Source organism: Arvicola amphibius, chromosome 10, assembly GCF_903992535.2.
Source record: "Arvicola amphibius chromosome 10, mArvAmp1.2, whole genome shotgun sequence".
NCBI lineage: Eukaryota > Metazoa > Chordata > Mammalia > Rodentia > Cricetidae > Arvicola > Arvicola amphibius.
Window position 1 is genome coordinate 82,643,949 of NC_052056.1, and position 25,688 is coordinate 82,669,636.

General features: G+C 47.9%; 2 protein-coding genes across 2 annotated transcripts in view; one reads left to right on the forward strand and one right to left on the reverse strand.

The window, feature by feature from the left end:
* Positions 1 to 4,509, reverse strand: part of Rilpl1 (Rab interacting lysosomal protein like 1) — a 34,671-nt gene extending 30,162 nt beyond the window's left edge. The window contains exon 1 of the mRNA XM_038346601.1: positions 3,845 to 4,509. Coding sequence (XP_038202529.1) covers positions 3,845 to 4,153 — 309 coding nt within the window. The 5' untranslated portion in view covers positions 4,154 to 4,509. The remainder of the gene's footprint in view (positions 1 to 3,844) is intronic.
* Positions 4,510 to 15,150: 10,641 nt separating this feature from the next.
* Tmed2 (transmembrane p24 trafficking protein 2) lies at positions 15,151 to 24,221 on the forward strand. The gene is made up of 4 exons (XM_038346174.2): positions 15,151 to 15,430; positions 17,394 to 17,586; positions 20,687 to 20,794; positions 22,797 to 24,221. Exons 1-4 carry the CDS (start codon positions 15,251 to 15,253, stop codon positions 22,919 to 22,921), a joined length of 606 nt encoding a protein of 201 aa, XP_038202102.1. The 5' UTR covers positions 15,151 to 15,250; the 3' UTR covers positions 22,922 to 24,221.
* The last annotated feature ends 1,467 nt before the right edge of the window (positions 24,222 to 25,688 follow it).

Below are 25,688 nucleotides of genomic sequence, written 5' to 3' on the forward strand. Positions count from 1 at the left end.
TCTCTCCGTAGCTAGCTCCTCATTTCGGCCAATCCTCAGCTGAGGCAATGTCTCATCAGGAACTTCCCCAACAGCCTGCCTCCTAGACAACCTCCTCATAGCTCCCGCCTTACTTCCTTCATGGCACTTAATCATAAGCTGACATATCTGTTTATTCTTAAATATATGCACTCGTGCTAGTCCGGGTGAAATACAGGTTGGATTTTTTTCTTTCTTTTTTTTTTTTATTTTTTTTTATTTATTTATTTTTTCATTCTTTCTTTCTCTTTCTTTCTTTTTATTCCCGAGACAATGTTTCTCTGTGTAACAGCCCTGGCTATCCTGGAACTCACTTAGTAGACCAGGCTGACCTCGAACTCACAGAGATCCACCTGTCTCTGCCTCCCCAGTGCTGGGATTAAAGGCCTGTGCCACCACTGCCTGGGCATGCTGGATTCCAAATGTGAGGTTTTGAGAAGAATGGGGGCCCTTGCAAGTTGTCTCATCAGGCCTGATTTGACCAGGGACCCACATGGTAGAAGGACAGAAGTAACACTTGTGGCTTGTCCTCTGACTTCCACATGTATAGCTCCTGCCCATAAACAATAAATAAACAAATAAACGTAACAAAACCCAAGGCTCAGTAAGGAGAGCGCTCGCCTGACACGCACAATGTCCTGGGTTCCATTCCCAGCACTGCACAAACTCGGCCGGTGACTCACACCTGTATTTCCAGCACCAGGGTGCTAGACGCAGGAGTACCAGAGCCCCAAGGTCATCTTCTGACAAATAACAAGTTCTGCGCTGGCCTGGGATACATCAGACCCTGCCTCAAAAATAAATAAAAATTCTATGCAATTTAGGCATGGCGGCGCACACCTTTAATCCTAGGGAAACAAAGACAGGTGCATCTCTGTGAGTTCAAGTCCAGCCTGGTCTACAGGATTTACAGAGATCCTGTTTCAAACAAACAAAAGGTTAAAAAAAATTAATGAGTCTGGAGAGATGGCTCAGCGTTCAAGAGCACTGGCTGCTCTTCCAGAGGACCAGGGTTCAATTCCCAGCACCCACATGGAGGCTCAGAGCTGTCTGTAACTCCAGTCCCCCTCTTCTGGCCTCTGTGGGCACAAAGCATGCAGCACACAGACAAATGCGGAGGCAAAACACTTATACATAGAAACTAAAATTAAATTATAAATGTGCAATAATTCTTATACCGGGGATGGTGGAGGAGTACCTGCCGAGCACGTCTGAGCCTGGGATTTGACCTGCAGCACCACAGAAAAGTAGAAAACAGCAATTTTTATGCCAAATCCGTGTGAGAAAGTCATGGATATACTGGTTTCCATCCTCCGTGTTAAAGTGAACTTTCTATGTTTCCTCCTAGCATGTACCTTTCTGATGCTACGGAATGGCATGGCCTAGAACTGCAGGCCCACAGCAGCTAGACTGTCCCCAAATGGTGCCTGGAACACGGAGGTACATCTAGGGCCTGGGGGTGTGGCGTGTAGAGGCATGCTTGGCATGAGTAAGGCCCAGGGTTGAATCTCCAGTTTTAAAACTATATCCATATAATTGCTGAGTGAACAGCACAGGCTGTGTGTTCCGTACAGGCATACCCACACAGCCCTGCTCTCTGTATCCTCTCACCCACCGGCTGCCTGACTTGAGGACCCAACTCGGCTGGCCCACATCACCCAGGAGAGCACTTGGCACACCATGGCACGCCCATAGGGTTGGACACTGCATAATCACGCAGAACTGTGGGTCTGTGGCCTGAGGCTGAGTGATGAGCCCCGTGGAGTAAATCTATGTGAAGGGCAGGATGCAGTCAGTCTAAAGCCATGTTTACAGAGATGAAGGGAAGATGAAGGCGTGATCAAGGGTTGCTGAGGATTTTGTGGGGAAAATGATTTTTAGCTTGAAGTGCCTCTGTTACAGAAGAGATCTGATGGGCCTGTTCAGACCCTGCACCCAAACCACACAAAGAGGCCTGGGCTGGGGAGGAGGAGTTCCATTCTCGCTGTGTACAAACAAGCGGGGGTGCCTGACTTCCTGGCTGCAGCTGGTGACATTCTGAAGCAACAAGTGCAGCTGAGAATTCCATCCGACTCGGGTGACCTGTGACGGCCCAGCCCAGACATGGCAGAAATAAAGAACTGGCAAGGGACATGAAAAAGTGCCAGCAGGACTTCTGGCAGACACCGGGCCTAAGCCCGCAGTCAGGATTCAGCTGGAAGGCAAGGACCTTCCTCCCGGAGGCCCTCCAGGAGAGGTGGAATATCTGGGGGGGGCCCACAGGGGAAGGGGGAGATGGAAGAGGGAAATGGGGGTGGAAATGCACCAATAACCCCTGGGGGCATCTTAGTGTGTCTCCTCAGACTTCACACCTCTGAGTCTTGGACCTCTAGTGACAAACTCCTTTATGCACGAGACCATCTTGTAGGTCCCAGGGTCTGTTCTAGGCCCTTCGTGTCCACTAGCCATCCCCAATCCAGTGCTCGCCACTATCCTCCAGGGTGGGGACGGAGATTACCCTGTGACACCATGACACAGAAGACAGCGATCTGCCCCAAAGCCCACAGCCTGCCAGTTTGTGGGGTTTGAAACCAGGCTGTCTGGCTCCAGTGTCCCACAGATGCTGAGATTCTGAAAATTAATTACAGGACCGAGGGACGCACTTTCCGGCTCCAAGTGTGACCCTGGAAAGGCAGCTGACTCTGAGGAGCTCAGTTTCCTTCCTGACCCCAGGGCACAGGACAAGGGGGGTTGTAAACACAGACTCGCCTGACCATAACACTCACACACACCCTTGGTCTGTCATCAGGGTGAGGCCGAACACCTAGTTTTGACCATTGTCTCTTAAGACAAGTGAAGATCCGTCCTGACAGTACACAATAGAGGATGGCCTGCCAGGGAGCTACAGAGAGGCTAACCAAACTTCCTGAGGCCACACAGCAAGCCAGAACAGGTTCCAGCATCCAGAGGAAAGGAGTATCCTCCCATCCCCAGTCAGAGAGAGGACCTTCCAGAGCCGCCCAGGCTGAGGTTGGGGCAGGAAACCACACGTCTCCCACTTCCCTACCCCAGGCACCGAGTCTGGTCTGGTCTGGTTTCCCAAAGGCAGACCACCTCTCTAAAGGCAGAAGGTGGGCCTGAAAGTCGCTTGCAGCTGTTCAGCGCCCCTATTCAAGCAGACTGGAGAAGAGACCCCGGAAGTATCTCCCAAGGGCAGGGAACCCGGGGGTAAATCCCTTTGCATTTGGACCCTCTGCTTCCTCATCCGGAAAATGACGAAAATCCTCACTTTATAGTTGTCAAACAACTAAAGACGTGACGAAGGCTGGGAAGACACCTGAGGGTGCAGGTAGATAAACTGGGGGAACCGAACCCTGGGAAGAAAGTTGCGTCTATGAAGCCGGGATGAGGTTCAGGACTGGTGCTCACGCTGAGGTCACTGATAGGATGACAAGGAGGGCTGGATAGCTGGTGTCACACCTTGGTCACAAAAAAGGGAGGGTGGGGACTGACTTCCTTCCTGGAATAAAATAATACTATCTAAGTACTGTGCCCACTGCATCCCATTTGATCCACGGAGGTGGGTTCTACTGTAACCGCCACTGGAGAGACCAGGAGACAAAGCCCAAAGATCCTCTGCAAGTTACCCAAGGTCACACAGCTACTAAATGCTGCAAGCTGGGCCAAGACACAGGAGCCTCCCTCCCTCCTTCACCCTAAACATTCTCTTCTACTCTAGGCACTGTGTACACTCATCCACACAGAAACTAGCGGCTGCCCAGAACCGAATGGCACACACGGAGTTGAAGCCCCTTGCCCGGACCGGCAAACTGAGGCCTCCGCCCACCTTCTGATGCTTGCGCTCCTTCTCAATGCGGTCCATCCTCTCCACGCGCAGCCGGTCCAGCTCCAGGCGAAGTTCGTCCAGCTCGGGAGCGACGTGGTGCCGGCTCACCAGCACCTCGAGGATCTCCAGGACCCTCACGACCTTGGGCATGAGGCGCGCGATGGACTCGCAGCCGTGCTGGTCGATGACCCTCTCGAACTCGTGGCCCACGAGCGACGCGATGTCGTACACATCCATGACGGTCAGCTCCGCCACGTTCTTCTCCAGCGCCGACAGGGCGGCGGGCGGCGACCCTAGCGGCTCCTCCATGGCCCCGCGCGGGTCCCGCGCCGCCGGTCCACTCGCGTAACTCGTGAACTTGGGGAGGGGGGTCTGGAGCACCGCGGGGAGGATGGCGAGGGCGGCGGCGCGTGCGCAGGCCCGCGGCGCCTCCCGACTTGCGGCTCCGACACCGAGCGATGGAGACGCGGGTCCTGGCCTGGGAGGCGGGTGGCGCCCGGTGCCCGGAGGGACCGCGGCCCGGAGACTCCTCCCGGGGAGGAGAATCAAACTTTGGGTGACGGCTCCTCCCGCCGGGACGCTGCGAAGCGACGTGGGATTGGAGAGGGGCGCGCGTCTCCGTCCCCGGGGGTCCCGGTGCGCAGCCCTGCTGGTCCCGAAGCTCCGCCCCCAGCTCCGGTCCCGCCTCTCGGGCTCTGGTCCCTGCGACCCCGGCCCTGCTCCGCCTCCTCCAGCCGCGCTCCGCCTCTCGGGCAGCGGGGGCCACCGCGCACGGCCATTGGCTGCTTCTGGAGGAGGTGGAGTCTGTCTGCGGAGGGAGGGGGTCATGGGTGGGCTCACCCTGCCATCCAGCTGGTGCTGGGGTGGGGGGGGGATACCGGCAACTAGAAGCTCCCTGCTCTTCCCTCGACCACTCTAATTCTGTGGCTCCCCAACCTACGCTTAAGCTGGCGCCTCGGGGACAGCAACCCACAGCGCACAGGGATCCTCGGTCCCCAAAGCCACCCAATGTGCTACCCGGATTTCAGTACGTCCAGGGGAACTCTGATCCCTCAAGTCTTCTCTCTCCTCGGCTCCCCAGTCTACCCCGTCTCCGTAGCACTCCACTCTGCTCCAGCAGCGTCTCAGGCGACTTCAGCCAACAACACAAGCGTCCTCGGTTTTCAAAGTTGCTGGCTACTCCGCTTGCCCAGTCACTAACCCGCAGCTCCTTAGAGCCAAACGTTTCCTTCCATCTCAGTGGAAGGAAACAGACTGGTCCCAAGCTCTCTTGGTCCTTTGGCCTCGCCATCAGACTCCATCCCAGGAGCGATTATCCTGATTCTGCCCCGGCCCCTACTATTCTGTTTCCACGCGTCCAAGGAGGAACACCTCGAATTCCCACCATCGTAAACTGCCATCCACATAGCATTAAGTTCTGCTTGCAGAGAGGCTTTCGCTGTCTGACTGAGAGGTCCCTGGTTCTTCAGGACATAAGCTTTGTTGCTTTTGTTTTGAGTTGCAACTCGCTATGGAGACCAGGCTGTTTTTCAGACTCATAAAGGTCCTCCTGACTCTGCCTCCTGAGTGGTAGTGTTAAAGGCATGCACAACCTTTTGTCCTATTCTCTCTCTCTCTCTCTCTCTCTCTCTCTCTCTCTCTCTCTCTCTCTCTCTCTCTCTCTCTCTCTCTCTCTCTCTCTCTCTGGTCTCAGTTACAAAGTCCAACTGTTGTGTGGAAACATTAAATGATGACAGCAAAAAGAAACAATTTATAAGTTTTAAATAATTTGGTTTTGTTTTGTTTTTTCAAGACAGAGTTTCTCTGTGTAACAGTCCTAGCTGTCCTGGAACTTGCTCTTGTAGACCAGGCTGGCCTCAGGAACTCACAGAGATCCACCTGCCTCTGCCTCCCAAGTGCTGGGATTAAAGGTGTGCACCACCACCGCCCAACTCAATTTTAAATAACTTTTAATACAGAATATTATTAGAATAATCCTACTTATTGTTAAAAAAAATCTTACTCTTGAGCTGCGCAGTGGTGACCTGTGCCTTTAATCCCAGCACTCAGGAAGCAAGCAGATCTCTGAGTTGAGGCCAGCCTAGTCTTCAGGACAGCCAGGGCTACACAGAGAAACACTGTCTCAAAAAAAAAAGAGAGAGATCTGTATTTATTACAGTAGCTGGGTTTTTGTTGGCCCTGAGGCTGCTACACCAGAGACTGCTGCACTAGAGGGAAACTGTTGCACTGGGGGCTACATTTCCCCATGGAACTTGCTGAACATCTGGAAGGTAGCTGACCAACACAGCCCAGCTCAGCACAGGAGAGCTCCGTCTCAGGCTATGCTTGAAGCACATCGTGTATTTTAGCTTATTTAATGTGTCTGTAATTCTTGGGGCGAATGTGTCATTCCAAAATACTCTCTCTCTGTCTCTGTCTCTCTGTCTCTCTCTTTCTGTCGTGGCAGTGTTTCTCTGTGTAACTCTGGCTGTACCGTACCTTGCTGTATAGACCAGGTTAGCCTCGAACTCACAGAGATCTGCCTGCTTCTGCCTCTCAGGGTGATAAAGGTGTGCACCACCACCACCCAGCTGTATGTATGTATATATATGTGTGTGTGTTCTTAAAGCAGAGTGAACACAAATCTATTAAAGAAATGCAAGGAAGAACTCCCAAGAGAAGGAGGGGCTCCAAGAGAGGAATGTCCATATATATTTTTGTTAGTTAGTTTGTTCGTTTTGAGACAGGGTTTCTCTATGTAACAGTCCTAGCTGTACTGGAACTAGCTCTGTAGATCAGGCTGGCCTCGAACTCACAGAGGTCCTCCTGCCTTTACCTCTCAAGTGCTGGGATTAAAGACCAGCACCGCCACTGCCCGGCAGGAATACCTTTATTTTATTTATGAACTAAGCCATTTTGTTGAGCCTATTTACTTTAATTAATTAACCAACCAAATTTTTCCCAAGCCAGGGTTTCTCTGTGTAATCTTGGTTGTCCTGGGACTCATTCTTTAGACCAGGCTGGTCTCAGACTCAGTGATCTGCCCGCCTCTGCCCCAGGAGTGTTGGGATAAAAGATGTGTGCCACCACCCCCTAGTTTATCAATCAACTTTGAAACAAGGCCTCACTGTGTAGGGCTGGTTGACCTGGAACTCACTATATAGACCAAGACCAGGCTGGCCTTGAACACACCAACACTCTGTGCATCTGGAGTGCTGGGATTACAGGTGTGTACTGAGGTGCTCTGCTCAGTCTTCAGAATTGTGTCAAAGTAAACCATTCACCTGTTCAGAAAGGTAAATAAACTCTCCCAGCATTGAGGGGGGGATATATCAACAGCGACCCAACATGGCATCAGCTGCATAGCCACTCTTACCCCTAGCTGGGTGAAGAGAGCACAGAAGGCTTCCTGGAGGAGGAGGCCTCAGGCACAGACTAAAAGGCTCAAACCACCTGTGAAGGCTCTGCTGTGTGTTCAGTCAGTTTAGGTGGCCCAGGGCAGGCAGGCAATAGAGGGAAAGGATCAGAGGGAGTAAGATAGTTACAATGGTGACCAACAGACCAGAAGTCATTCATCAAGCAGTGGGACCTGGGTCTGGTGGCACACACCTGCAAGGCCAGCATACTGAATGTGGAGGCAGGAGGACCACGAGGTGAGTGTGTGCGGTGGGGGGTGGGACAGAGGAGCAGGTCTAAGTTCTGATGAGTGGTAGCGCAAGCTCGGAGGGCAAAAACATCTCTCATCAAGTCTTGTGCATGGGGTTCCATCCCCAGGACCCACTAGGTACTAGGACAGAATTGACTCTGGAAGGTGTCCTCTGACCCTGAGTGTGCTAGGGTGTAGATGGCCACATGTGTGCCTACACACAAAAATTAACAATTTGAAATCTGAACCGGGTAGGGTTGGCACAGGCTTTTAATCCCAGCGGGAAGCAGAGGCAGGCAGATCTCTGTGAGTTCGAGGCCAGCCTGGTCTACAGAGTGAGTTCTAAAACAGATTCCAAAGCTACAGAGGAACCCTGTCTGGGACAAAAAAATTGAAATCTGGTGAGGTTCTGCACTTAGAAGACAAGAGACAAGCAGATCTCTGTGTGAGTTTCAGGCAAGCAGGACTATGTAATAGGACCCCAGCTTGCCAGGTGGTGGTGCACGTTTTTAATTCCAGCACTCAGGAGGAATTAAAGTTCGTGAGTTCGAGGCCAGCATGGTCTACAGAGTAAGTTTCAGGACAGCCAGAGCTACACAGAGAAACCCTGTGTCAAAAAACAAAACAAAACAAACAACAATAACAAACAAACAAACAAACAAACAAATAAATAAATAGAAAAAAAGAAATTGACTAAGGCACTAAGTTCCCATTGCTGTTGTAGGACCAGTGTGGCTTCAGGAGAGACATGCATTTTTATCTGGATAACTTCCATCTGTAAAATGGGAAACCGCCTTCATCATGGAGACTTTTGTTCCTTGGGGTTTTTTGTTGAAAGCATATGAAGTCCTAGAAAGGCTCGCTCTCAATTTTAGATTTATTTTTTTTACACAATCATCTCTATTAGGGCAACCCATTTCCGTTCATTTCTTTAAAATCATTTTATTTATTTGTGTGAGGTGGGTAGGGACTTAAAGAGTCCAGAGAAGGGCATCAGATCTCCTGAAACTGGAGTCAAAATAGGTTGTGAGCTGTCATGTGGGTGCTGGGAACTGAACCTGGGTCCTCTATCAAGACCAGGCAGTTCTTCTAACCACTGACCCATCTTTTCCAGCCCTGTTTTGCTTGCTGTTTGAGCTCAGGCTGGCTTTGACCTTCTGGTGATCCGCCTGCCTCCTCTTCCTGGGTGCAGAGATGAAAGGTGTGGACCACATCGCAGGGCTCCAGACATGGACTCCTGAGATCTGGTCTGCCACTATTTCTCACATTCCTCTGCCTCTCTCTCCGCCTCTCTAGGCACCATCCAGCTTCCCTGAGGTCCAATGTTAGCCTGTGAATCTGCTTGCACATATTATAAAATTCCATCCCTTCTGAGGCCTCCAAACGGCTGGGATCGCCTGTCTGTGCCATGATAAGACAGATCTTGTAAACTAAGATCACAACATCTCAGCCTCCATAGAAGAACCAGAGGATGCTGTTTTGCCAAGACTCAGAGTTATGGTCCACCTAGTCCAGAGGGAAGTTCTGGTCTTGAGCAGAGACTAGAACTGAATGAATGCTGAGTGGGTGTGGCATGCAAGTGTGGGCCAATGATGAAGTGTGAGGTAATGGAAGTAACAGAAAAAGGCTTACATCCCAGTACTTAGGAAGCTAAAGGTCAGGAGTTCAAAGCCAGCCTGGACTACACGGCAAAACTATACCCCTTCTAAAAAATGAAATAAATAAGTCAATAAATAAGTAGAAAGAAAGGAAAGGAAACAGGCTAACCCACTGAAGAATCCATTCCAAATGAAACTGAACCTCATATAAAATATGCTCAGTGGCTGGAGAGTGGCTCAGCAGGAACCCTGAAGTCCCAGCTCCTGGGGAGCCCACAGCTTTCTTCTGCCTCCACTGGCTCCAGCCTGCATTGTGGTACGCACGCCTGAACACACACGCTAAAGTAAACAAAAATAAATTGTATGTTGACAAACAGCTGTCACCTTGCTGGGAGATGCTGGCAGGAGGACCAGAGTTCGAGTATCTCCTGGATCGCGTGCTGAGTTCATGGCCAACCTTGGCAATAGAGTAGCCTGTCTAAAAAGAAGTGGGGGCGGGAGCACTGGAGAAATGGCTTAACAGATGAGAGCACTAATATTCTTGTGAGGGACCCAGGGTCAATTCCCAGCACCCACATGGTGGCTCGCAACTGTCTGTACGTCAGTTCCAGGGGCTCCAGAGTCATCTTCTCACCTCCCCAGGCATGCCTGATGTACACAGACATATATATGAGCAAAACACTTAGCTAAGTAAAATGAATCAAAAAAGTAAAAAATAAATAAATGAAAGTAGGGGTTGGAGAGATAGCTCAGTTGTTAAATATGTATATTTCTCTTGCAGAGAGCCCAAGTTTCTCGGCAGCCATATCAGGTGGCTCTCAGACACCTGTAACTACTTCCAGGCCATCCTGCACCTTCTCCTCGTGCCCAAAGTCATCTGTGGATACATACTTGTACATATAAATAAAAAGAAAGTCAGTTTTAAAATTGTCTTAATTAGGGGCTGGAGAGATGGCTCAGTGGTTAAGAGCAGTGCCTGCTCTTCCAAAGGTCCTGAGTTCAATTCCCAGCAACCACGTGGTGGCTCACAACCATCTGTAATGGGGTCTGGTGCCCTCTTCTGGCCTTCAGGCATGCACACAGACAGAACATTGTATACATAATAAATATTTTTAAAAATTGTCTTTAAGTTCGAGACCAGCCTGGTCTACAAGAGCTAGTTCCAGGACAGGCTCTAAAGCTGCAGAGAAACCCTGTCTCGAAAAACCAAAAAAAAAAAAAAAATTGTCTTAACTTCCAACAGGACAGTTGGAAGGCCTTCACTAGTCTCACTGTTTTGTGTTTATAATCCTCGCACTTGGGAGATAAAGCCAGGAGGTTCAGGAGCTAAAAGCTGGGTTGGAGAGACAGCCCTGTAAAGGATCCTGTTAATGTTCTGAGTTTCATTCCCAGGACCCACGTGGAGGAAGAAGAGAGCCCACTCCTATGATTTGTCCTCTGACCTCAACACAGGTGCGTGTTCTTACACAAATAAAATATATATATGTATATATCTGGGCAGTGGTGGCACACATTTTCAATCTTAGTACTTGGGAGGCAGAGGCAGGTGGATCTCTGTGTTTGAGACCAGCGTGCAATCAAAAGGTGCCTTAAGCAGGTGAGGAAAGACAGAGACACATCTTCATCTTCACACACTGTAAAAAAGATAATCCCAATAAGCCAGGGATAGATAACAAGATTCAAAAAGGCCCTCCTTTGGGTTGTTACATGGCTAAGGGGAGAGGCACTTGCTGCCAAGCCTGAGGGTCTGAATTCTAGCCCCAGGGCTTATGCGGTAGAAGCAGAGAACCAACTTCCACGCATTTTCCCCTGCCTGGCACTGAATGCACATATCCCTCCCTGCCAAATGAATAAACAGATAAATTTAAAGCCCTTCCCTGCAGAAGCATTCTTATTGGTTTTTGGCTTTTTAAATAAAGATACGGGGGAGGGGGAGCTGGAGAGATGGCTCAGAGGGTAAGAGCACTGGTTGCTCTTCCAGAGGTCCTGAGTTCAATTCCCAGTAACCACATGGTGGCTCACAACCATCTTTACTGAGATCTGGTGATCTGGCGCCCTCTTCTGGCGTGCGGGCATACATGGAGGCAGAATGTTGTATACATAATAAATAAATAAATCTTTAAATAAAGATACGGGCTTAAAAGAATGACAACATCCGCGGACTCTTTGCAAAGCTCTATTCGGATGCAAATGTGGGGGAAAGAAGGATTTGTACAACAGAAGAGGAACTGCACAGAAGAAAACTCCCTTGGGTGTGGGGAGAAGGCTCCAGCCCAGTGTGGGACCCTTCCCCCAGGTTATAGCTAGGGGAAAGAGCCCCAGACTGGTGGCACACCACAAGATCCCCTGAGAGCAGGCGAGCCAGAGGGGAGCACTGATCCCGCCGAAGGAGAAGTCACTGCTTCCTGGAAACTGGGCGCGGGGGTCTGAAAGTCTGACAACTCTGGAGCCTGAGTGTGGTGGTGGGCTGCAGCCATGACACTTCTCTAGAATGGACAGCGGTGCTCAACCAGCAGCGGCGGCAGAAGGACCAGGAAAAGGCTCAGGTTTAAATAATCTCCCACTCCCACTCGCGACGCCCTCTTCACAGCCCATGGTAACTGCTGTAGCTCTACATCCCTTCTCTTTTCTATCTCCTCCTCCTCCTCCTTCCTGTGTACATTCTCTTCTCTACCTCCTCCGTGTCTCCTGCTCCCTGCCTCACCCTCCTCCTCTTCCCTCCCACATCTACCGATGAGCCTCCTCTTCTCCTTCCTCTCTCTTCCTCCCGCTGGAAGAGCAGAAATTACACCCGACTTCAACACTGTGGTGTCTGTCGAATATTCCGCTAACTTTTTTTTTTTTTTTTTTTTTTTTTTGGTTTTTCGAGACAGGGTTTCCCTGTAGTTTCTAGAGCCTGTCCTGGAACTAGCTCTTGTAGACCAGGCTGGCCTCGAACTCAGAGATCCACCTGCCTCTGCCTCCCGAGTGCTGGGATTAAAGGCGTCCGCTAACTTTTTGTTGACTCTTCTAGGACTGCCTGGAGGTTCTGGGCTCACCCTCCATCTTCTGCCTCCTTCACCTCACATTTCCGCCTTTCAGATCCTGTTGCTAGTTCCAGAATGCCAGGGTCAGGGCCTCACTCCCTGCTGACAGGAGTGTAACAGGGAAAGGTGATCTGTCTAAACACTCACTTCCTCTGGGACCAAAATATTCAACTCTTACTGTGCAACTTAAAGGGAGTGAGAGAAGAATGCTACCAGCCGCTTTACTCAGAATGGTACAAAGCTAGATATAAGTGGAATTTCTGTTGCTAAATTCACCCAATGGAGTACCATGCAGCAGTAAAAAATCACATGATTCTGCTGTGCCATAGTATGGGAATACTCACAAGCACAATGTTGAAAAATTCATTCATTCAACACATACGAGAGGCTGAGCTTGGTGGTTGAGACTTTAACCAGGCAGTTGTGAGGCAGGGGCAAGAACACATCTGTGAGTTCGGGGCCAGCCTGATCTACACAGTGAGTGTCAGACAAACCAACAACTACCAGGAACTGAGAACTAAGAGTGGTGACTCTTGTTTGTAATTCTAGCCTTTGGGAAGCTGAAACAGGAGGATTGCTTCAAGTTTGAAGCCAGCCTGGGCTGCTATAGTCCTTCTCATTACCTAAATCAAATCGCCAGATCTCTGAAGGCCTTTGCATTTGGACACCTGGCTTATATAATAAACTCACAACCTACAGCTTGCTGTGTTTTCCCTGAGATGTTAGATTTTCCCATTTGAAATCCTGAATGGTTTAATCTCTTCCAAGTTAAAACCTAACGCTAAATTTCTACATGAAAGCAAATTTGTCCCTGGGTGGTTTTCTAAAGAGCTGACCTGTGTGGGGAAAGGAGGCCCAGTGTGGGGCTGGAAGAGGGAGGAGCACTGGCTAAGGTTGAGAGACTTCATTGCTGGCAGACACTGTCACTGCAGTGCTCCCTCTCTCTTGTCACCTACCTTGGGAAACTGCTGCCCCCTATTGCCTACCGGTCTCTCTCTCTCTCTCTCTCTCTCTCTCTCTCTCTCTCTCTCTCTCTCTCTCTCTCTCTCTCTTTCTCTCTCTCCCAAAACAAACAAACAAAAACAAAACCAACCAACCAAGGGCTGGAGAGATGGCTCAGTGGTTAAGAGCACTGCCTGTTCTTCCAAAGGTCCTGAGTTCAATTCCCAGCAACCACATGGTGGCTCACAACCATCTGTAATGGGGTCTGGTGCCCTCTTCTGGCCTGCAGACATACACACAGGCAGAATATTGTATATATAATAAATAAATATTAAAAAAAAAAACAACCATGGTGGCGCACGGCTTTAATCCCAGCACTCGGGAGGCAGAGGCAGGCGGATCTCTGTGAGTTCGAGACCAGCCTGGTCTACAAGAGCTAGTTCCAGGACAGGCTCCAAAGCCACAGAGAAACCCTGTCTCGAAAAACAAAAAAAAAAAAAAAAAACAAGAAAAAGACAAAAGGCAAGACCAACCAACCAAGAAACCCACACAAACAAACATGAGATTTGCAAGCTTGCTGTGCTGTCCTAGTCATGGTCACAGAATTATGCGGAAAAGTGGAAGTGCAAGCCAGATTTGTAATTCTCAAATTTGTCCAATGAACTCACCCAACATGTGACAACATGTGTCTTACATGCCCCCAAATGGCACCATACAGAAGGCTAGACCTTCTCAAGACAAGCAAGCAGTTTTTTTTTTTTCAGTGAGAACAAGTGTGCACTGAGAACACAGAAGGGCTGGTAGCCAACCAATATCCTGTAACCAGAGCTAAAGAGATGGCTCAGTGGTTAAGAGCACTGGCTGCTCTTCCAGAGGACCTGGGTTCAATTCCCAGCATCCACATGGCAGCTCACATCTGTCTGTAACCTGGTTCCAGGGGATCTGACCCCATCCCACAGACATACATGCAGGCACAACATTAAGGCATATAAGATAAGCAAATAAATCATTAAAAAATTCAGAAATGAAGCAGTGACATTTAAATCGAGTTTTGAGGGACAAATAGACATTCAGCAGGCAATTCAACAATCCCAAGTGGGGGTTAGGGCAGGCGGCAAGGCTGTAATTCTGGGGAATCTGAACAAGGTGAGATTTTATTTTGCAATGTCATGGACATAGATATTTTTGTTTGTTTGTTTGTTTGTTTGGTTTTTCGAGACAGGGTTTCTCCGTAGCTTTGGAGCCTGTCCTGGAACTAGCTCTTGTAGCCCAGGTTGGCCTCGAGCTCACAGATATCTGCCTGCCTCTGCCTCCTGAGTACTGGGATTAAAGGCGTGTGCCACCACCGCCCGGCTGACATAGATTTTTTTTTTAAAGGTTTATTTTTATCCTTTCAATTATAAGTATGTGTGTGTGCGTGTGAGTGTAGTGGTCCTCAGAGACCAGAAGACTTAGCACTCTCAGCATCCTTAGGAGTTCTCAGAAGGATGGTGTGGGGATCAAGAACCTTGAGCATTCCCTAGCCTAGATAAGCAGCGTGATGGGGTATCAAACAAAAGAAACAGAAACATTGGAATTCTCATTTGATGCTGCCTGTCTCTGACTCTCCAGTCATCTCCTTGGATAATCCTAAAATTACATTGTAATGGGCAGGGGAGACTCTCATATACTATCACTTTCTGAATAAGTCGTTGTGATCCTTATTTATTGCTATTATGCTTTAAATTTTATGTGTTTGGGGTGTTACGTGTGCTTGTGTGCATGTATACCATGTGTGTTCAGTGTCCGTGGAGGTCCGGAGAAGGTGTTGAATCCTTGGAATTGGAGTACAGCCAGTTGTGAGCCACCATGTGAACTCTAGGACTCGAACTCGGGTCCTCGGCAAAAGAGCAACTAGCACTTCCAAAAGCACAGCGTCTTTTCGCTAGCTCTAGTCCACGTGACCATTAGTTTGAACGTCGAAGGGCTGGGGCCGATGGCTTTTTGGCTCATAGGATATGCCGTCCAGTCTCAGGAGCCATCTTGTCCCTCGGCGGCCGCCGTGCGTCCGTTACGTGGCAGCTGTCGGCGCCGGCCAATCAGCGGCGCCCGCATCAGCCCCCACGGGAGGAGCAGCCGGAAGGGGCGGAGCTGAGGCAGCGGCGGCTGAGGCGGCAGCGGTGGCGGCGGCTCCGGAGGCCGCAGTCCGCGTCCCGGCTTCGGCCCGTGCCGCACCATGGTGACGCTTGCAGAGCTGCTGGTGCTGCTGGCCGCGCTGCTGGCCACGGCCTCGGGCTACTTCGTCAGCATCGACGCACATGCCGAGGAATGCTTCTTCGAGCGGGTCACCTCGGGCACCAAGATGGGCCTCATCTTCGAGGTGGCGGAGGGCGGCTTCCTGGACATCGACGTGGAGGTGTGGGCGCGCTGCCCGCCGTCGGGGCGGCGCCGCTCGGCCGCTCGGGGGGTTGGAGAGTCCCGGGTTGCGCGCGGGGCCTGAGCGGGACAGCGTCCACCGGGGCGCGGGCCGGGGAGGGGCCTCGCCGCCGTCCGTCGCGCAGCCCCCCGACGGGCCCCGGCCGCGCGGCCTGGGAAGCGCTCGTCTTTCCGAGCGGCTTCGGGCTCCGCTCGGAACTCGGGCGCGGACTCGGCCTCCCCCTTCGCTTTGTCCCGCGGCGGCCGCGTGTCAGCTCGGGCGGGAGCGGCTCAGCGTCGTTCTCCTCGGTCCGCAAGGACTCGCGTGCGGCGTGGCGCGGGAACAAACTTTGAAAAAGTAGATCGGAAGCCGCGGAGTAGCGCTGAGGCAGCCGTGCAGTTTCTGACTTTGGCAGAAACCAGCTTAACTTCCTACCCGCTTTCTTACGCAAGCGGCCCTATCGGCCCCACGAGAGATGCGCTGGGGTCACTCATTTTAGGAGCGAGATTGCAGTGAAGTGTTTAGAAAACATTTATTTAGAGAATGAACCTGGCTTGCCAAATTTTTTTGAGGCAGGGTTGCATTGTGTAGCTCACGCAGGCATGAAATTCACCTGCCTCTGCCTTCTGAGGGATGGTCACTGTCATGTTCCGACAATTTGCTCGATAAGGGGGGGGAACCCCTACAGTACCAGATACAATAGTTTTAATTTGCTTGTTAGTGTTCCCGACTGGGTGTAAAGATGTTCATTTGGTCGTGATTGATAATAGAGCTGAGCAAATCTCTACTACAACCTGGACCCCAAAGTTTGGAGGCCACTTTTATTAGCCAGGAACCCATGTAGGTAAAGTAAAGATGAGCTTTTCCAGTTCCTCAAGCTCTGCAGGTGACTGGCTCGAAAGGAGGCAGGCTTGGGCTAGAGAGATGGCTCAGCAGTTATGCATGCCTGCTGTTCTTTCAGAGACCCGGAGTTCAGTGTAGGGGTTCAACTCAAGCTGTGACGTCAGCTCCAGGATACCCTCTTTTGATAGATTCTCTCTCTCTCATCGGATACCCTCTTTTGACACATAGTGTCTCTCTCTCTCTCTCTCTCTCTCTCTCTCTCTCTCTCTCTCTCTCTCTCTCTCTCTCACACACACACACACATACACGCACACTCATTTCCAACCTGGTGCTCTTCTCCAGTCCTTAACAAGCATGCCAGATAAATCACATCCCTCTGTTGTTTGGCAGTGATAACAAAAATCCTTGCTAAAATTTATCCTTTATAAAATTACTCATTTGGTAGGGTGTGATTGGGCACACCTTTTTTTCATCTTGGAACAATTGATAAATTGTATTTATACAGTAAGTATCAACAGTCAGCATACATCCAAAACCATAACTAGCCTTAGACCGAGAAACAGCTGTGTGACTTCCTCCAGGGTGTTGAGGAAGGGCATGGTGGTATGGCACCTGTGCATCACACATGGCAGTTGCCAGTGGCTTCATGATCAGTGCAGTGTGTGTGCTTGATAGCCTGAGAGGAGGGTCGCAGTCCGAAGGGCTCTGGTCTTAATTCCCCAGCACTTTAGACAGAGGAAGCTTGTGCTAATAATAAGTCCCTATCTCAAAACAAAAAGCAGAAAGAAAATTTCTCAATTTGGAAAGCTTTCTTACTGTTGTCAGTTTTCCTGGAGGAGTTAGGGCAGTCCGAGACCGTATCTTGAATTGTCCAGTTTCTGTTTCTGACAGGTTTACATTTCCCTTGGACAGATGATACCTAAAGGCAGTCAGAGTGGAGGGTGCTTTAGGGAACCGTTGAGTCCACTCTTGCTGATTAGGTGGGAGAATTAGTGCCCAAAGCAGCTCACTGCTGGGGACCTAATCAAGTCCCAGTCTAGCGGATTTTTTTTCCTGCTGAAGGATGCTACTTATTATCTTAATATTTAGTGAACTTTCTGTTTTTTTCTCCTGCCTCCAGATTACAGGACCAGATAATAAAGGAATCTATAAAGGAGACCGAGAGTCCAGCGGGAAGTACACATTTGCAGCCCACATGGATGGGACCTACAAGTTCTGCTTTAGTAATAGGATGTCCACCATGACTCCAAAGATAGTTATGTTCACCATTGACATTGGGGAGGCTCCCAAAGGACAAGACATGGAGACAGAAGGTGAGATGTCACTTTTGATGAAGAACTCACTTTAATTCATTACACGCACCCATCTGAGTACTGTGTGTGTGTGTGTGAGATTTTTAAAATTTCTCTTTGCAGATTGATTCACTGTCCTTAAAAATATTCCTGTTGAAGTGGATGTAATCTTGTAATTTACCTGTTTCTCAAGGTTACTGTTTGTTTTCAGTGGTTTTGATTGTCCCTTCTGGCAGCCATGGGGTCATCGTGTCCTCTTGTAAACCTCTAGAATCCATGTGTCTGGATTCTGATAACTCGCTAGTTCTGGGGCCCACACACACCTCTGCTTACAGTTGCAGACGTGCTGTGCTAGCCTAGCTAATCTCCTCACTTTTCTCTAGGTGGTGGAGATTCCTGGGATGGTATGTCATTGGCTGGTTTTGTTTTTTGACAGCATCCTGTTTTTTGGTTTTGCACCCATGTACCTAGTGTCTGACTCTCTTCTTCTCTAACTTCAGTTTGCTGGCATGAGAGTGGTTTTTCCTTCTTAAAATCCCCTGTGACTAATTACATTATTTTAGGTAAATTTGAAAATTTGGTTAATAGGTACAAGTTGGATTACTTCAGTTAGATAGGTACGGCAGTACCATGACTGACATTTTTATTTGGCTTTGCCTAAAATGAATGCTGAAGGGTGCAAAGGCTGAACTAACGCACAAGACAAAGTGTTACTAGACACTTTAGAGACAGCCTTATCTAGGCTTCTTACTGCTAAGGTTTCTAATGTAAAGTTTGGTTTGCTTTAAAATACTGTGCATGAGTTGTTCAGAGCTCCTGATGACAAGTTTGCTTTGGCCGAATGTTTATTACACACTCATTTTTTTTGCTTTGTTAATATTTATTTATTTATTTACTTGGTGGTGGTAGTGCTAGGGATTAAATATAGGACTTTGTTGCATGGCAGGCAAGCACACTTTGAGTGAGCCGCATCTCAGCCTTTTTTGTATATTTTAAATTTTGAGATAGGGTCTCACAGCATTGCCCCTGCTGGGCCTAAGTTGTGATGTTTTTGCCTCAGGTTCCCGAGTACCTGGGACCACAGGTCTGTACTACGCTTGGTTCTGCAGAAACTGCTTTGCTGCTTCCCAGCAGCCAGCAGGATGTTCCCCCCCTTTCCACAGCACATCGTAGAATTGGTGGGAAGCGGCAGTTGTTTATCACATCCCGCAGTGTTTGTTTAGGGCATGCATACCTCGATACTGAGCATTTACAAGGACCCACACAGTGAAGGTGAAGTTTTGTATGGTTTTGAAGTCTGTAAATTCAAGAATTTTGTTTAATTCCTGTGCTTATTTTTAGGGCCATTTATAGTGCTGAGCTTGCCTAATTTTCAGTGAGAGAAAATCAGCTTTGAAGGACTTGATATTTTTTCACACTCTGAATGTTGGTCCTATTTACATGGCTAGAAAGTAATGGCCTATGAATGTGGGTAGTGAACTCCTGGTTAATCCTTTAGCTGTCTCAGATTCTTGCTTTTGCTTGTTGATGGCAGCTGTTAGGTTGAACCTTCTCTAAAGCAGTGGTTTCCAAATGGGTCAGTTTTTGCCTTTTGAGATGTTTGGTAATGTCTGTAGACATTTTTTATTCTACAGTTGAAGTTCCATTCCTAAGAAACCCCACTTAAAACATTTGACATAACGCATGCACTCCAGAGGCTTCTGAGGGGTGATTGGACATTCTGGTCCAGCCCTTCAGCGTGAAGACCAGTGGCTTGAAAATCTGAGGGTTACCCTGAGTAAATTTTAATATCTGAGGCTGGGTCCTGGGCAGCTGGGAGGCAACCCCCTCTTTCTTATTTATTTATTTGTTTGTTTGTTTGTTTGTTTGTTTGTTTGAATGGATTTATTTTTAGAACAGCTTGATAAGAGAGGATACCCGGGGTGGTCGAGGTGATTCGTGTGTCAAGTGTGAGGACCTGAGTTTGATCCTGAAGGTTTTCCTCTGACCCCTGAATTCCCTCCAGAGCCCCCCCCCCACTCTTCTGTGAATGAGTCCCTGGTTGAGAACCAGACCACTCCCGCTTGTTTTCACTCATGCATGCTGCTGCGCTTGGCAGTTGAGATACTCGGGGAGCAGCATGCGATTGGTTAGTTTTCCTGAGTGTTAAGTTCTGTGCTCCACTTTATGTAGTTAAAAACCTGTTTTGGTAAAAACCTGTTTTGGTGCTAAATTAACATCGGAATTATGTGATTCTTTTTTGTGTGTGTGTATGAGAATTTGAGACAGGGTTTCTCTACGTTCAGGAACTGGCTTTGTAGATCAGGCTAGCCTTGAACTCAGAGATCTGAATGCCTCCACCTTCCAAGTGTTGGGATTAAAGGTGTGCATTACCACTGCCTGGCAAATTGTGTAAAGTAGATTTCCCTATTAATTTAAAAACTGTTATGTGTGTACTTAGGCTTTTGGCTGTTGTTCATTTGTTTGTTTTATGAGTAAAACAAATATGCACTGTGAGTTTTTGTTTTTTTGCCATTAGTACAGTTAACTGGAAGGAATTCCTCAGGGTTAATTTTTCTCTAGTTAGTATAGTCTGTTGCCTACTAGGAAATAAAGTGGGTCCTCTGCTGGAATGGACTTCTAAAAATGCTCTGAAAAGCTAGTGGCATATCCCTTTAACTCCAGCACTTAGGAGGGAGAGGCAGAGTCAGGTTGATTGTTGTGAGTGCAAAGCTAGCCTGCTCTACAGAGTGAGTTTCAGGGCAGCTAGGACAACATAGTGAGACCCTGTCTCAAAAAAAAAAAAAAAAAAAAAAAAAAACCAGGTGTGGATGTACATGCCTTTGATGCTTTGATGGCTACTTGGGAGGTTGAGGATGGAGGGTCAGGAGTGGAAGTATGGCCTTGGTTATCTTGTGAACCTTGAAGCCAGGCTGGGCTGCATTAGACACTGTCTCAAAAACAGCAAGACCAAAAGGAATAGCTCTTGAGGATTGAATTGCCATAGAGCTCAAGTAGTTGCTTGAGCTCTTTCTAAACTGACTGCTTTCATGTGCCTTCTCTGAGGAATATTTTATTTAACAAGTATTTCTCACAAGGAGATGACTAAGTGTGTGCTGCTCTGTCTCCCAATCCTCCGCAGCTCATCAGAACAAGCTAGAAGAAATGATCAATGAGCTGGCAGTGGCAATGACAGCGGTAAAGCATGAACAGGAGTACATGGAAGTCCGGGAGAGAATACACAGAGCCAGTAAGTTATTGACACAGTTGTGACAGTGTCCCCTGGTGGTGGGGTTTCCCGCTGCCTATAATTTTGCAAATAGACCATACCAAGGCCTTGACTTTAGAATTACACTGAAGGGTGGTCTGTGAGATGCATGTTTATTGAACCTTGTAAGCTGGTTTACTGCAGAGACATCACTCTATACCAGAAACGTTTGTATGTGTGGTGTTTTTTTTTTTTTTTTTTTGTTTGCTTTTTGTTTTTTGAGACAAGGTCTCTATGTAACCCTGGCTGTCCTGGTTCTCAGTATATAGACCAAGTTAGCCCAAATTCAAGAGAGGCACTTGCCTCGGCCTCTCGTGTTAGGATTAACCATGCCCGACAGCATAAGTTTTTTTGTTTGTTTTTTTATTAACTTCCCAATCAGAGTTTCCCCCTCCCAGTCCCTCATCCCTCCCCTCATCCACTCCACTACTGTTTCTGTTCAGATAACTGTTGGCATCCCATCAATATCAGCCATTCAGCCATACCTAGTATATCAAATTGATGTGAGACTCGGTATTTCCTCTTTTATTAAGGCTGGATAAGGCTATCTTGTAGAACGAATGTGTCCCAAAAGTAGGCAGAAGAGTCAGAGACATGCCATACACAACTTTAGCATATATTCAGAGGGCTCTCGGTTGTTGGTTCAGTCTGTGAGCCTCTATGAGCCTAGCGTAGTTGGTTCTGTGGGTTTTCTTATGGTGTCCTTTCTACCACTGAGTTGTTCAATCCTTCCTCCCCTCTTTTTCAGGATCCCCTGAACTCCACCTAATGTTTGGCTGTAGGTCTCAGCATCTGTTTCCATTAGTTGTGGGGTAAAGCCTATCTGATGACAGTTGGACTAGGCACCAACTATGTATATAGCAGAATATCATTAAGAACCATCTTATTGACCTTTTTAGATTTATTTAAACCAAGTGATGGTGGTACTCACCTTAATTCCCACCACTCCAGAGGCAGAGAAAGACAGATCTCTGAGTTCAATGCCGCCAGCATGGTCTACAGAATGAGTTCTAGGACTGTTAGAGAAACCCTGTCTCGGAAGAAAAAAAGTCTTTCATTTTAAAATTATGTATATATCACATATCTCTTTGTGTGTGCCACATGCATGCATGCAGGTGTCCTCAGGCCAGGTGAGGTCAGCAGATGCCTTGGAACTGGAGTTATAGGTTGCGGTGATCCACTTGAAGTGGATGCTGGGAACCTAACTTGGTTCCTCTGGAAAAGTAGCAAATGTTCCTGATTATCTAGTAATCTCTTCAACCCCCACAACGATGCTTTTTAAAAATCAAGTTAAAGGAGATGCTGGTCATTGTGGCATGTGCTTGGAATCTGAGCACCTGGGAAATGGAAGTGGGAAAGTCAGGAGTTTTAAGGGTATTTTCAGCTATAAAACTGGTTCTTGGCTGCCAGGCATGGTGGCACATGCCTTTAATCTCAGCACTTGGGAGGCAGAGGCAGTTGGATCTCTGTGAGTTCGAGGCCAGCATGGTCTACAAGAGTGAATTCCAGGACAGGCTCCAAAACTACAGAGAAACCCTGTCTTGAAAAACCAAAAAACAAACAAAAAAACCTCGGTTCTTGGCTATTCTGGCCTAGACATATAAAGAATGTCTCAAATAAAATAATGAAAATTTGTTTTCACACAAGTGAGAGGCTTTGTGGCAGATAATATTCCTCAGATACACATGTTTATTTTTTTGAGACAATATTCTAAACTGGCCTTGTTTATTTTTTTTTTTTGAGACAATATTCTAAACTGGCCTTGAACTCTGTTTTAACTGAGGGGCTAAGTCTGGCCTCGAACTAGTAGTGATCCACCACTGTCGCTTCCTGAGGGTAGGAATTACAGGATAGGTCGGTCATTTTTAAAGCTCTCAGTCTTCGGCCTTGGTGAGTGGAGTGATTGTCAGCCCTGGGTGGCATGTTACATGGAGGTGACGAGGCTCCTGTGCTGCTGTTAACGTTTGTTTGCTTGTCTCCACAGTCAACGACAACACAAACAGCAGAGTGGTCCTTTGGTCCTTCTTCGAAGCTCTTGTTCTAGTTGCTATGACATTGGGACAGATCTACTACCTGAAGAGATTTTTTGAAGTCCGGAGGGTTGTTTAAAAGACCTTTTCCTGTTGATCCCAAATTCACAATTCACTTGTTTACCAAACACCTTGGTCATAATAATGTCATTAGTTTATACATTTTTATTTTTGAATGTTCATGACTTATGTTTGTGATTAATTGGTGTGGGGGTAACCTGTTTAGGAAAGTTAGAATGGAAATTTGACATTTGATTGGCCTCTAATTCTTACTTGAATGCTGCCCCATTATACAAGTCCTTCCAAGAGTTCAGGGGCTATTAATGCTGTTTGGGACTATGGTCTTTATTATGCTTTCCGCTTTGGTTTTTTTTTAATAAAACGCAGTTTGTTCCGGAAGCACCCCACAGCCTGACTGCATTCTAGGGAGTCCCTCATCTGTAGTTCATTATCAGGTGTTTGTTTTGTTGAGTCAGTACATCAACAATAAACTCAAATTGACCCTTCTGGCCCCGGCTCAGGGCAGGGCGACCTGTGGTGGGGTATATTACCATGTGGGCACTCATACTTTCTCTTGAGTTTGCTTTAAACTAAAGACTCATCCCAACACTTTGCCCTTAATGTTTTATATTGAACCTTAGAATTCAATCACCTCTATTCGAATTGACACAAGCAGCCGAGAACTTAGAAGTCTGTTGGAGCCAGTTTTTTGGGTGTTGGAACAGACTGCTCTCCCTTCTGTACCACATACTCTGTTCGTTGTTGGCACTGAGGAGGAGCGAGTTTGCTCAAGTGGAAGCCTGCATTTCTCATGCCAAAGGGTTAAGCCTCTTGGATTGCTTGCAGTGATAGGCAGCCACTGTTGTCCTTTTAGTCAGTGGCCTTGGGGCCCTGGTTCAGTGTCAGCACTAGGGTTTTGCTCTCTGGTGTCTTTCTATTTTGGCACATGTCAGTTTTGTTTATAGAAAATTAAGAGGCATTTTCTCTGATGATGGGTTTCATGAAAGTCGCTCTGCTTTGGGTGTGGGTGGTCCAGGATTATGTGCTGATTGATGTCTGGTAACTACCTGGAGATTTTATTTTCCATTTTGGATCTTGCAAGGGGAAAACTACAAGTAATAAGTTTTGTAAAATTTATTTAAATTTGTTAGAAGTTTTCATGTTCAGGACAAATAATTTTTCAACCCTGATGACTATCCTTGCAACAGTCTGTTGATAAGGTGACTCTCACCGTAGGGCAGCTGTTGCATGCCAATTTTTTTTGGTGTGTGTGTGTGTGTGAAAACACTTCAGAATTGAATTAAAAGATGTAAATTTAAAATTGGTTGTGTATCTAATATGCCCCAGGTTCAGTAAATAAACAATTCTTTTTAAAAACAGTCAATATCTGTGGTTTATATTAATGTTGGCTAACTTAAATTTTTTGATAAATACAAATTTTCTTCTTCAGATGAGATATGCCTATGTTTATAAACAACTATGTTATGTCATTTTTCCTGAAAACAAGGGTAGTGAACAAGGATACCAAGTTAAGCCAGGTGTGCAATGGCCCATCCTTTTATTCCCAGCACTCTGGAGGATGAGGCATGTGGATTTTTTTTTTTTTTTTTTTTTTTTTTTTTTTGGTTTTTCGAGACAGGGTTTCTCTGTGGCTTTGGAGCTTGTCCTGGAGCTAGCTCTTGTAGACCAGGCTGGCCTCGAACTCACAGAGAACCGTCTGCCTCTGCCTCCCGAGTGCTGGGATTAAAGGCGTGCGCCACCACCGCCCGGCATGTGGATGTTTTTGAGGTTTGAGGTCACCATGGTCTGTCTATGTAGTTCAAGACAGCCAGGGTACATAGAGAGATCCTGTCTCAAAAGACAAAACAACCCCACCAAAACATAAAACTAACCATTTTATCCTGTGTGGTTTCTTTGGGCCAATGTTAACTATCTTGTGGGTGGAGAAAGTCACATTTTAATTAATTTTACTTAACCACGTAGTTTATGGATGTAGGGAGATAGAGTGGAGGGAGGTGAAGTGAGTTTTCCAAGGCTGTAGAAAACGGAAGGTGGAGCCAGCTCTCCTGCAGAGATCTTTTTATCTTTGAGTTGCTAAAAAGCAGGGAATGGCCAGTCACCAGGACTGCATCCCTTAAAGCTTGGCCTCCCGCCAAACTACATGGTTTGTCCTATAGATGTCTCATAGCCGCCATTACCTTTCGTAGAATTAGTAAATAAACAGAGTCGGAAGAGATTTTAAGTTCAGCAAAGTAGTAACTAGAGCGCAAAAAGCAAATAGCCTCGTGTTTGCCTGATGCCCTTAACAGGCTGCCTGTCCTCAGAGTGCCCTCTGGTAGTTGCAGAAGTTTTTGAGGATGCTATGAGGGCTTTTTCATTTGTGCCTCAAGTTTGGTATCTATAGGCAACATTTAGTTACGCCCCCACTCTTGGTTTGCTTTGGGGGCTGTGAATCTACTAAATGCAGACGCTTAAAGTCCGTGTAGGGGGAAAGTAAACGCGTTCTGCTGATCAGACTGAAGGGCTTCGGGAAGACAGCAGAGAAAGCTGACCCCAGGTCCGCAGGTGAGCTAAGCTTAAAGGCTCAGCTGGGAGACTGTCTGGCGTCCTCGCTTGGCCGCGAATTCCTGAGAGTCATGCTCCTTATATGCTCACCGACGGGGCGGGGGAGCCCCAGTATCCATTAGTGGGACCAGTCGGGGCTCCTCCCTGTCACTTCCATCGCCCTACCGCCCTCGCCTTCCCGTCCGCGGTGCACCTCTTCCTAGCATCTCGGGCCCGCCCTCCGGAACGTCGTCGCAGGAGTGCGGTTTTCCGCCCGGCATTGGACCAGCCGGAAGCGGAAG

Bases quoted from the DNA above. Each gene is read 5' to 3' on its own strand.
- Tmed2 (XM_038346174.2), top strand. From the start codon at position 15,251: ATGGTGACGCTTGCAGAGCTGCTGGTGCTGCTGGCCGCGCTGCTGGCC. The intron at 15,431-17,393 runs GTGTGGGCGCGC...TCCTGCCTCCAG, and splicing joins TCCTGGACATCGACGTGGAG to ATTACAGGACCAGATAATAA. The intron at 20,795-22,796 runs GTAAGTTATTGA...TTGTCTCCACAG, and splicing joins GGAGAGAATACACAGAGCCA to TCAACGACAACACAAACAGC.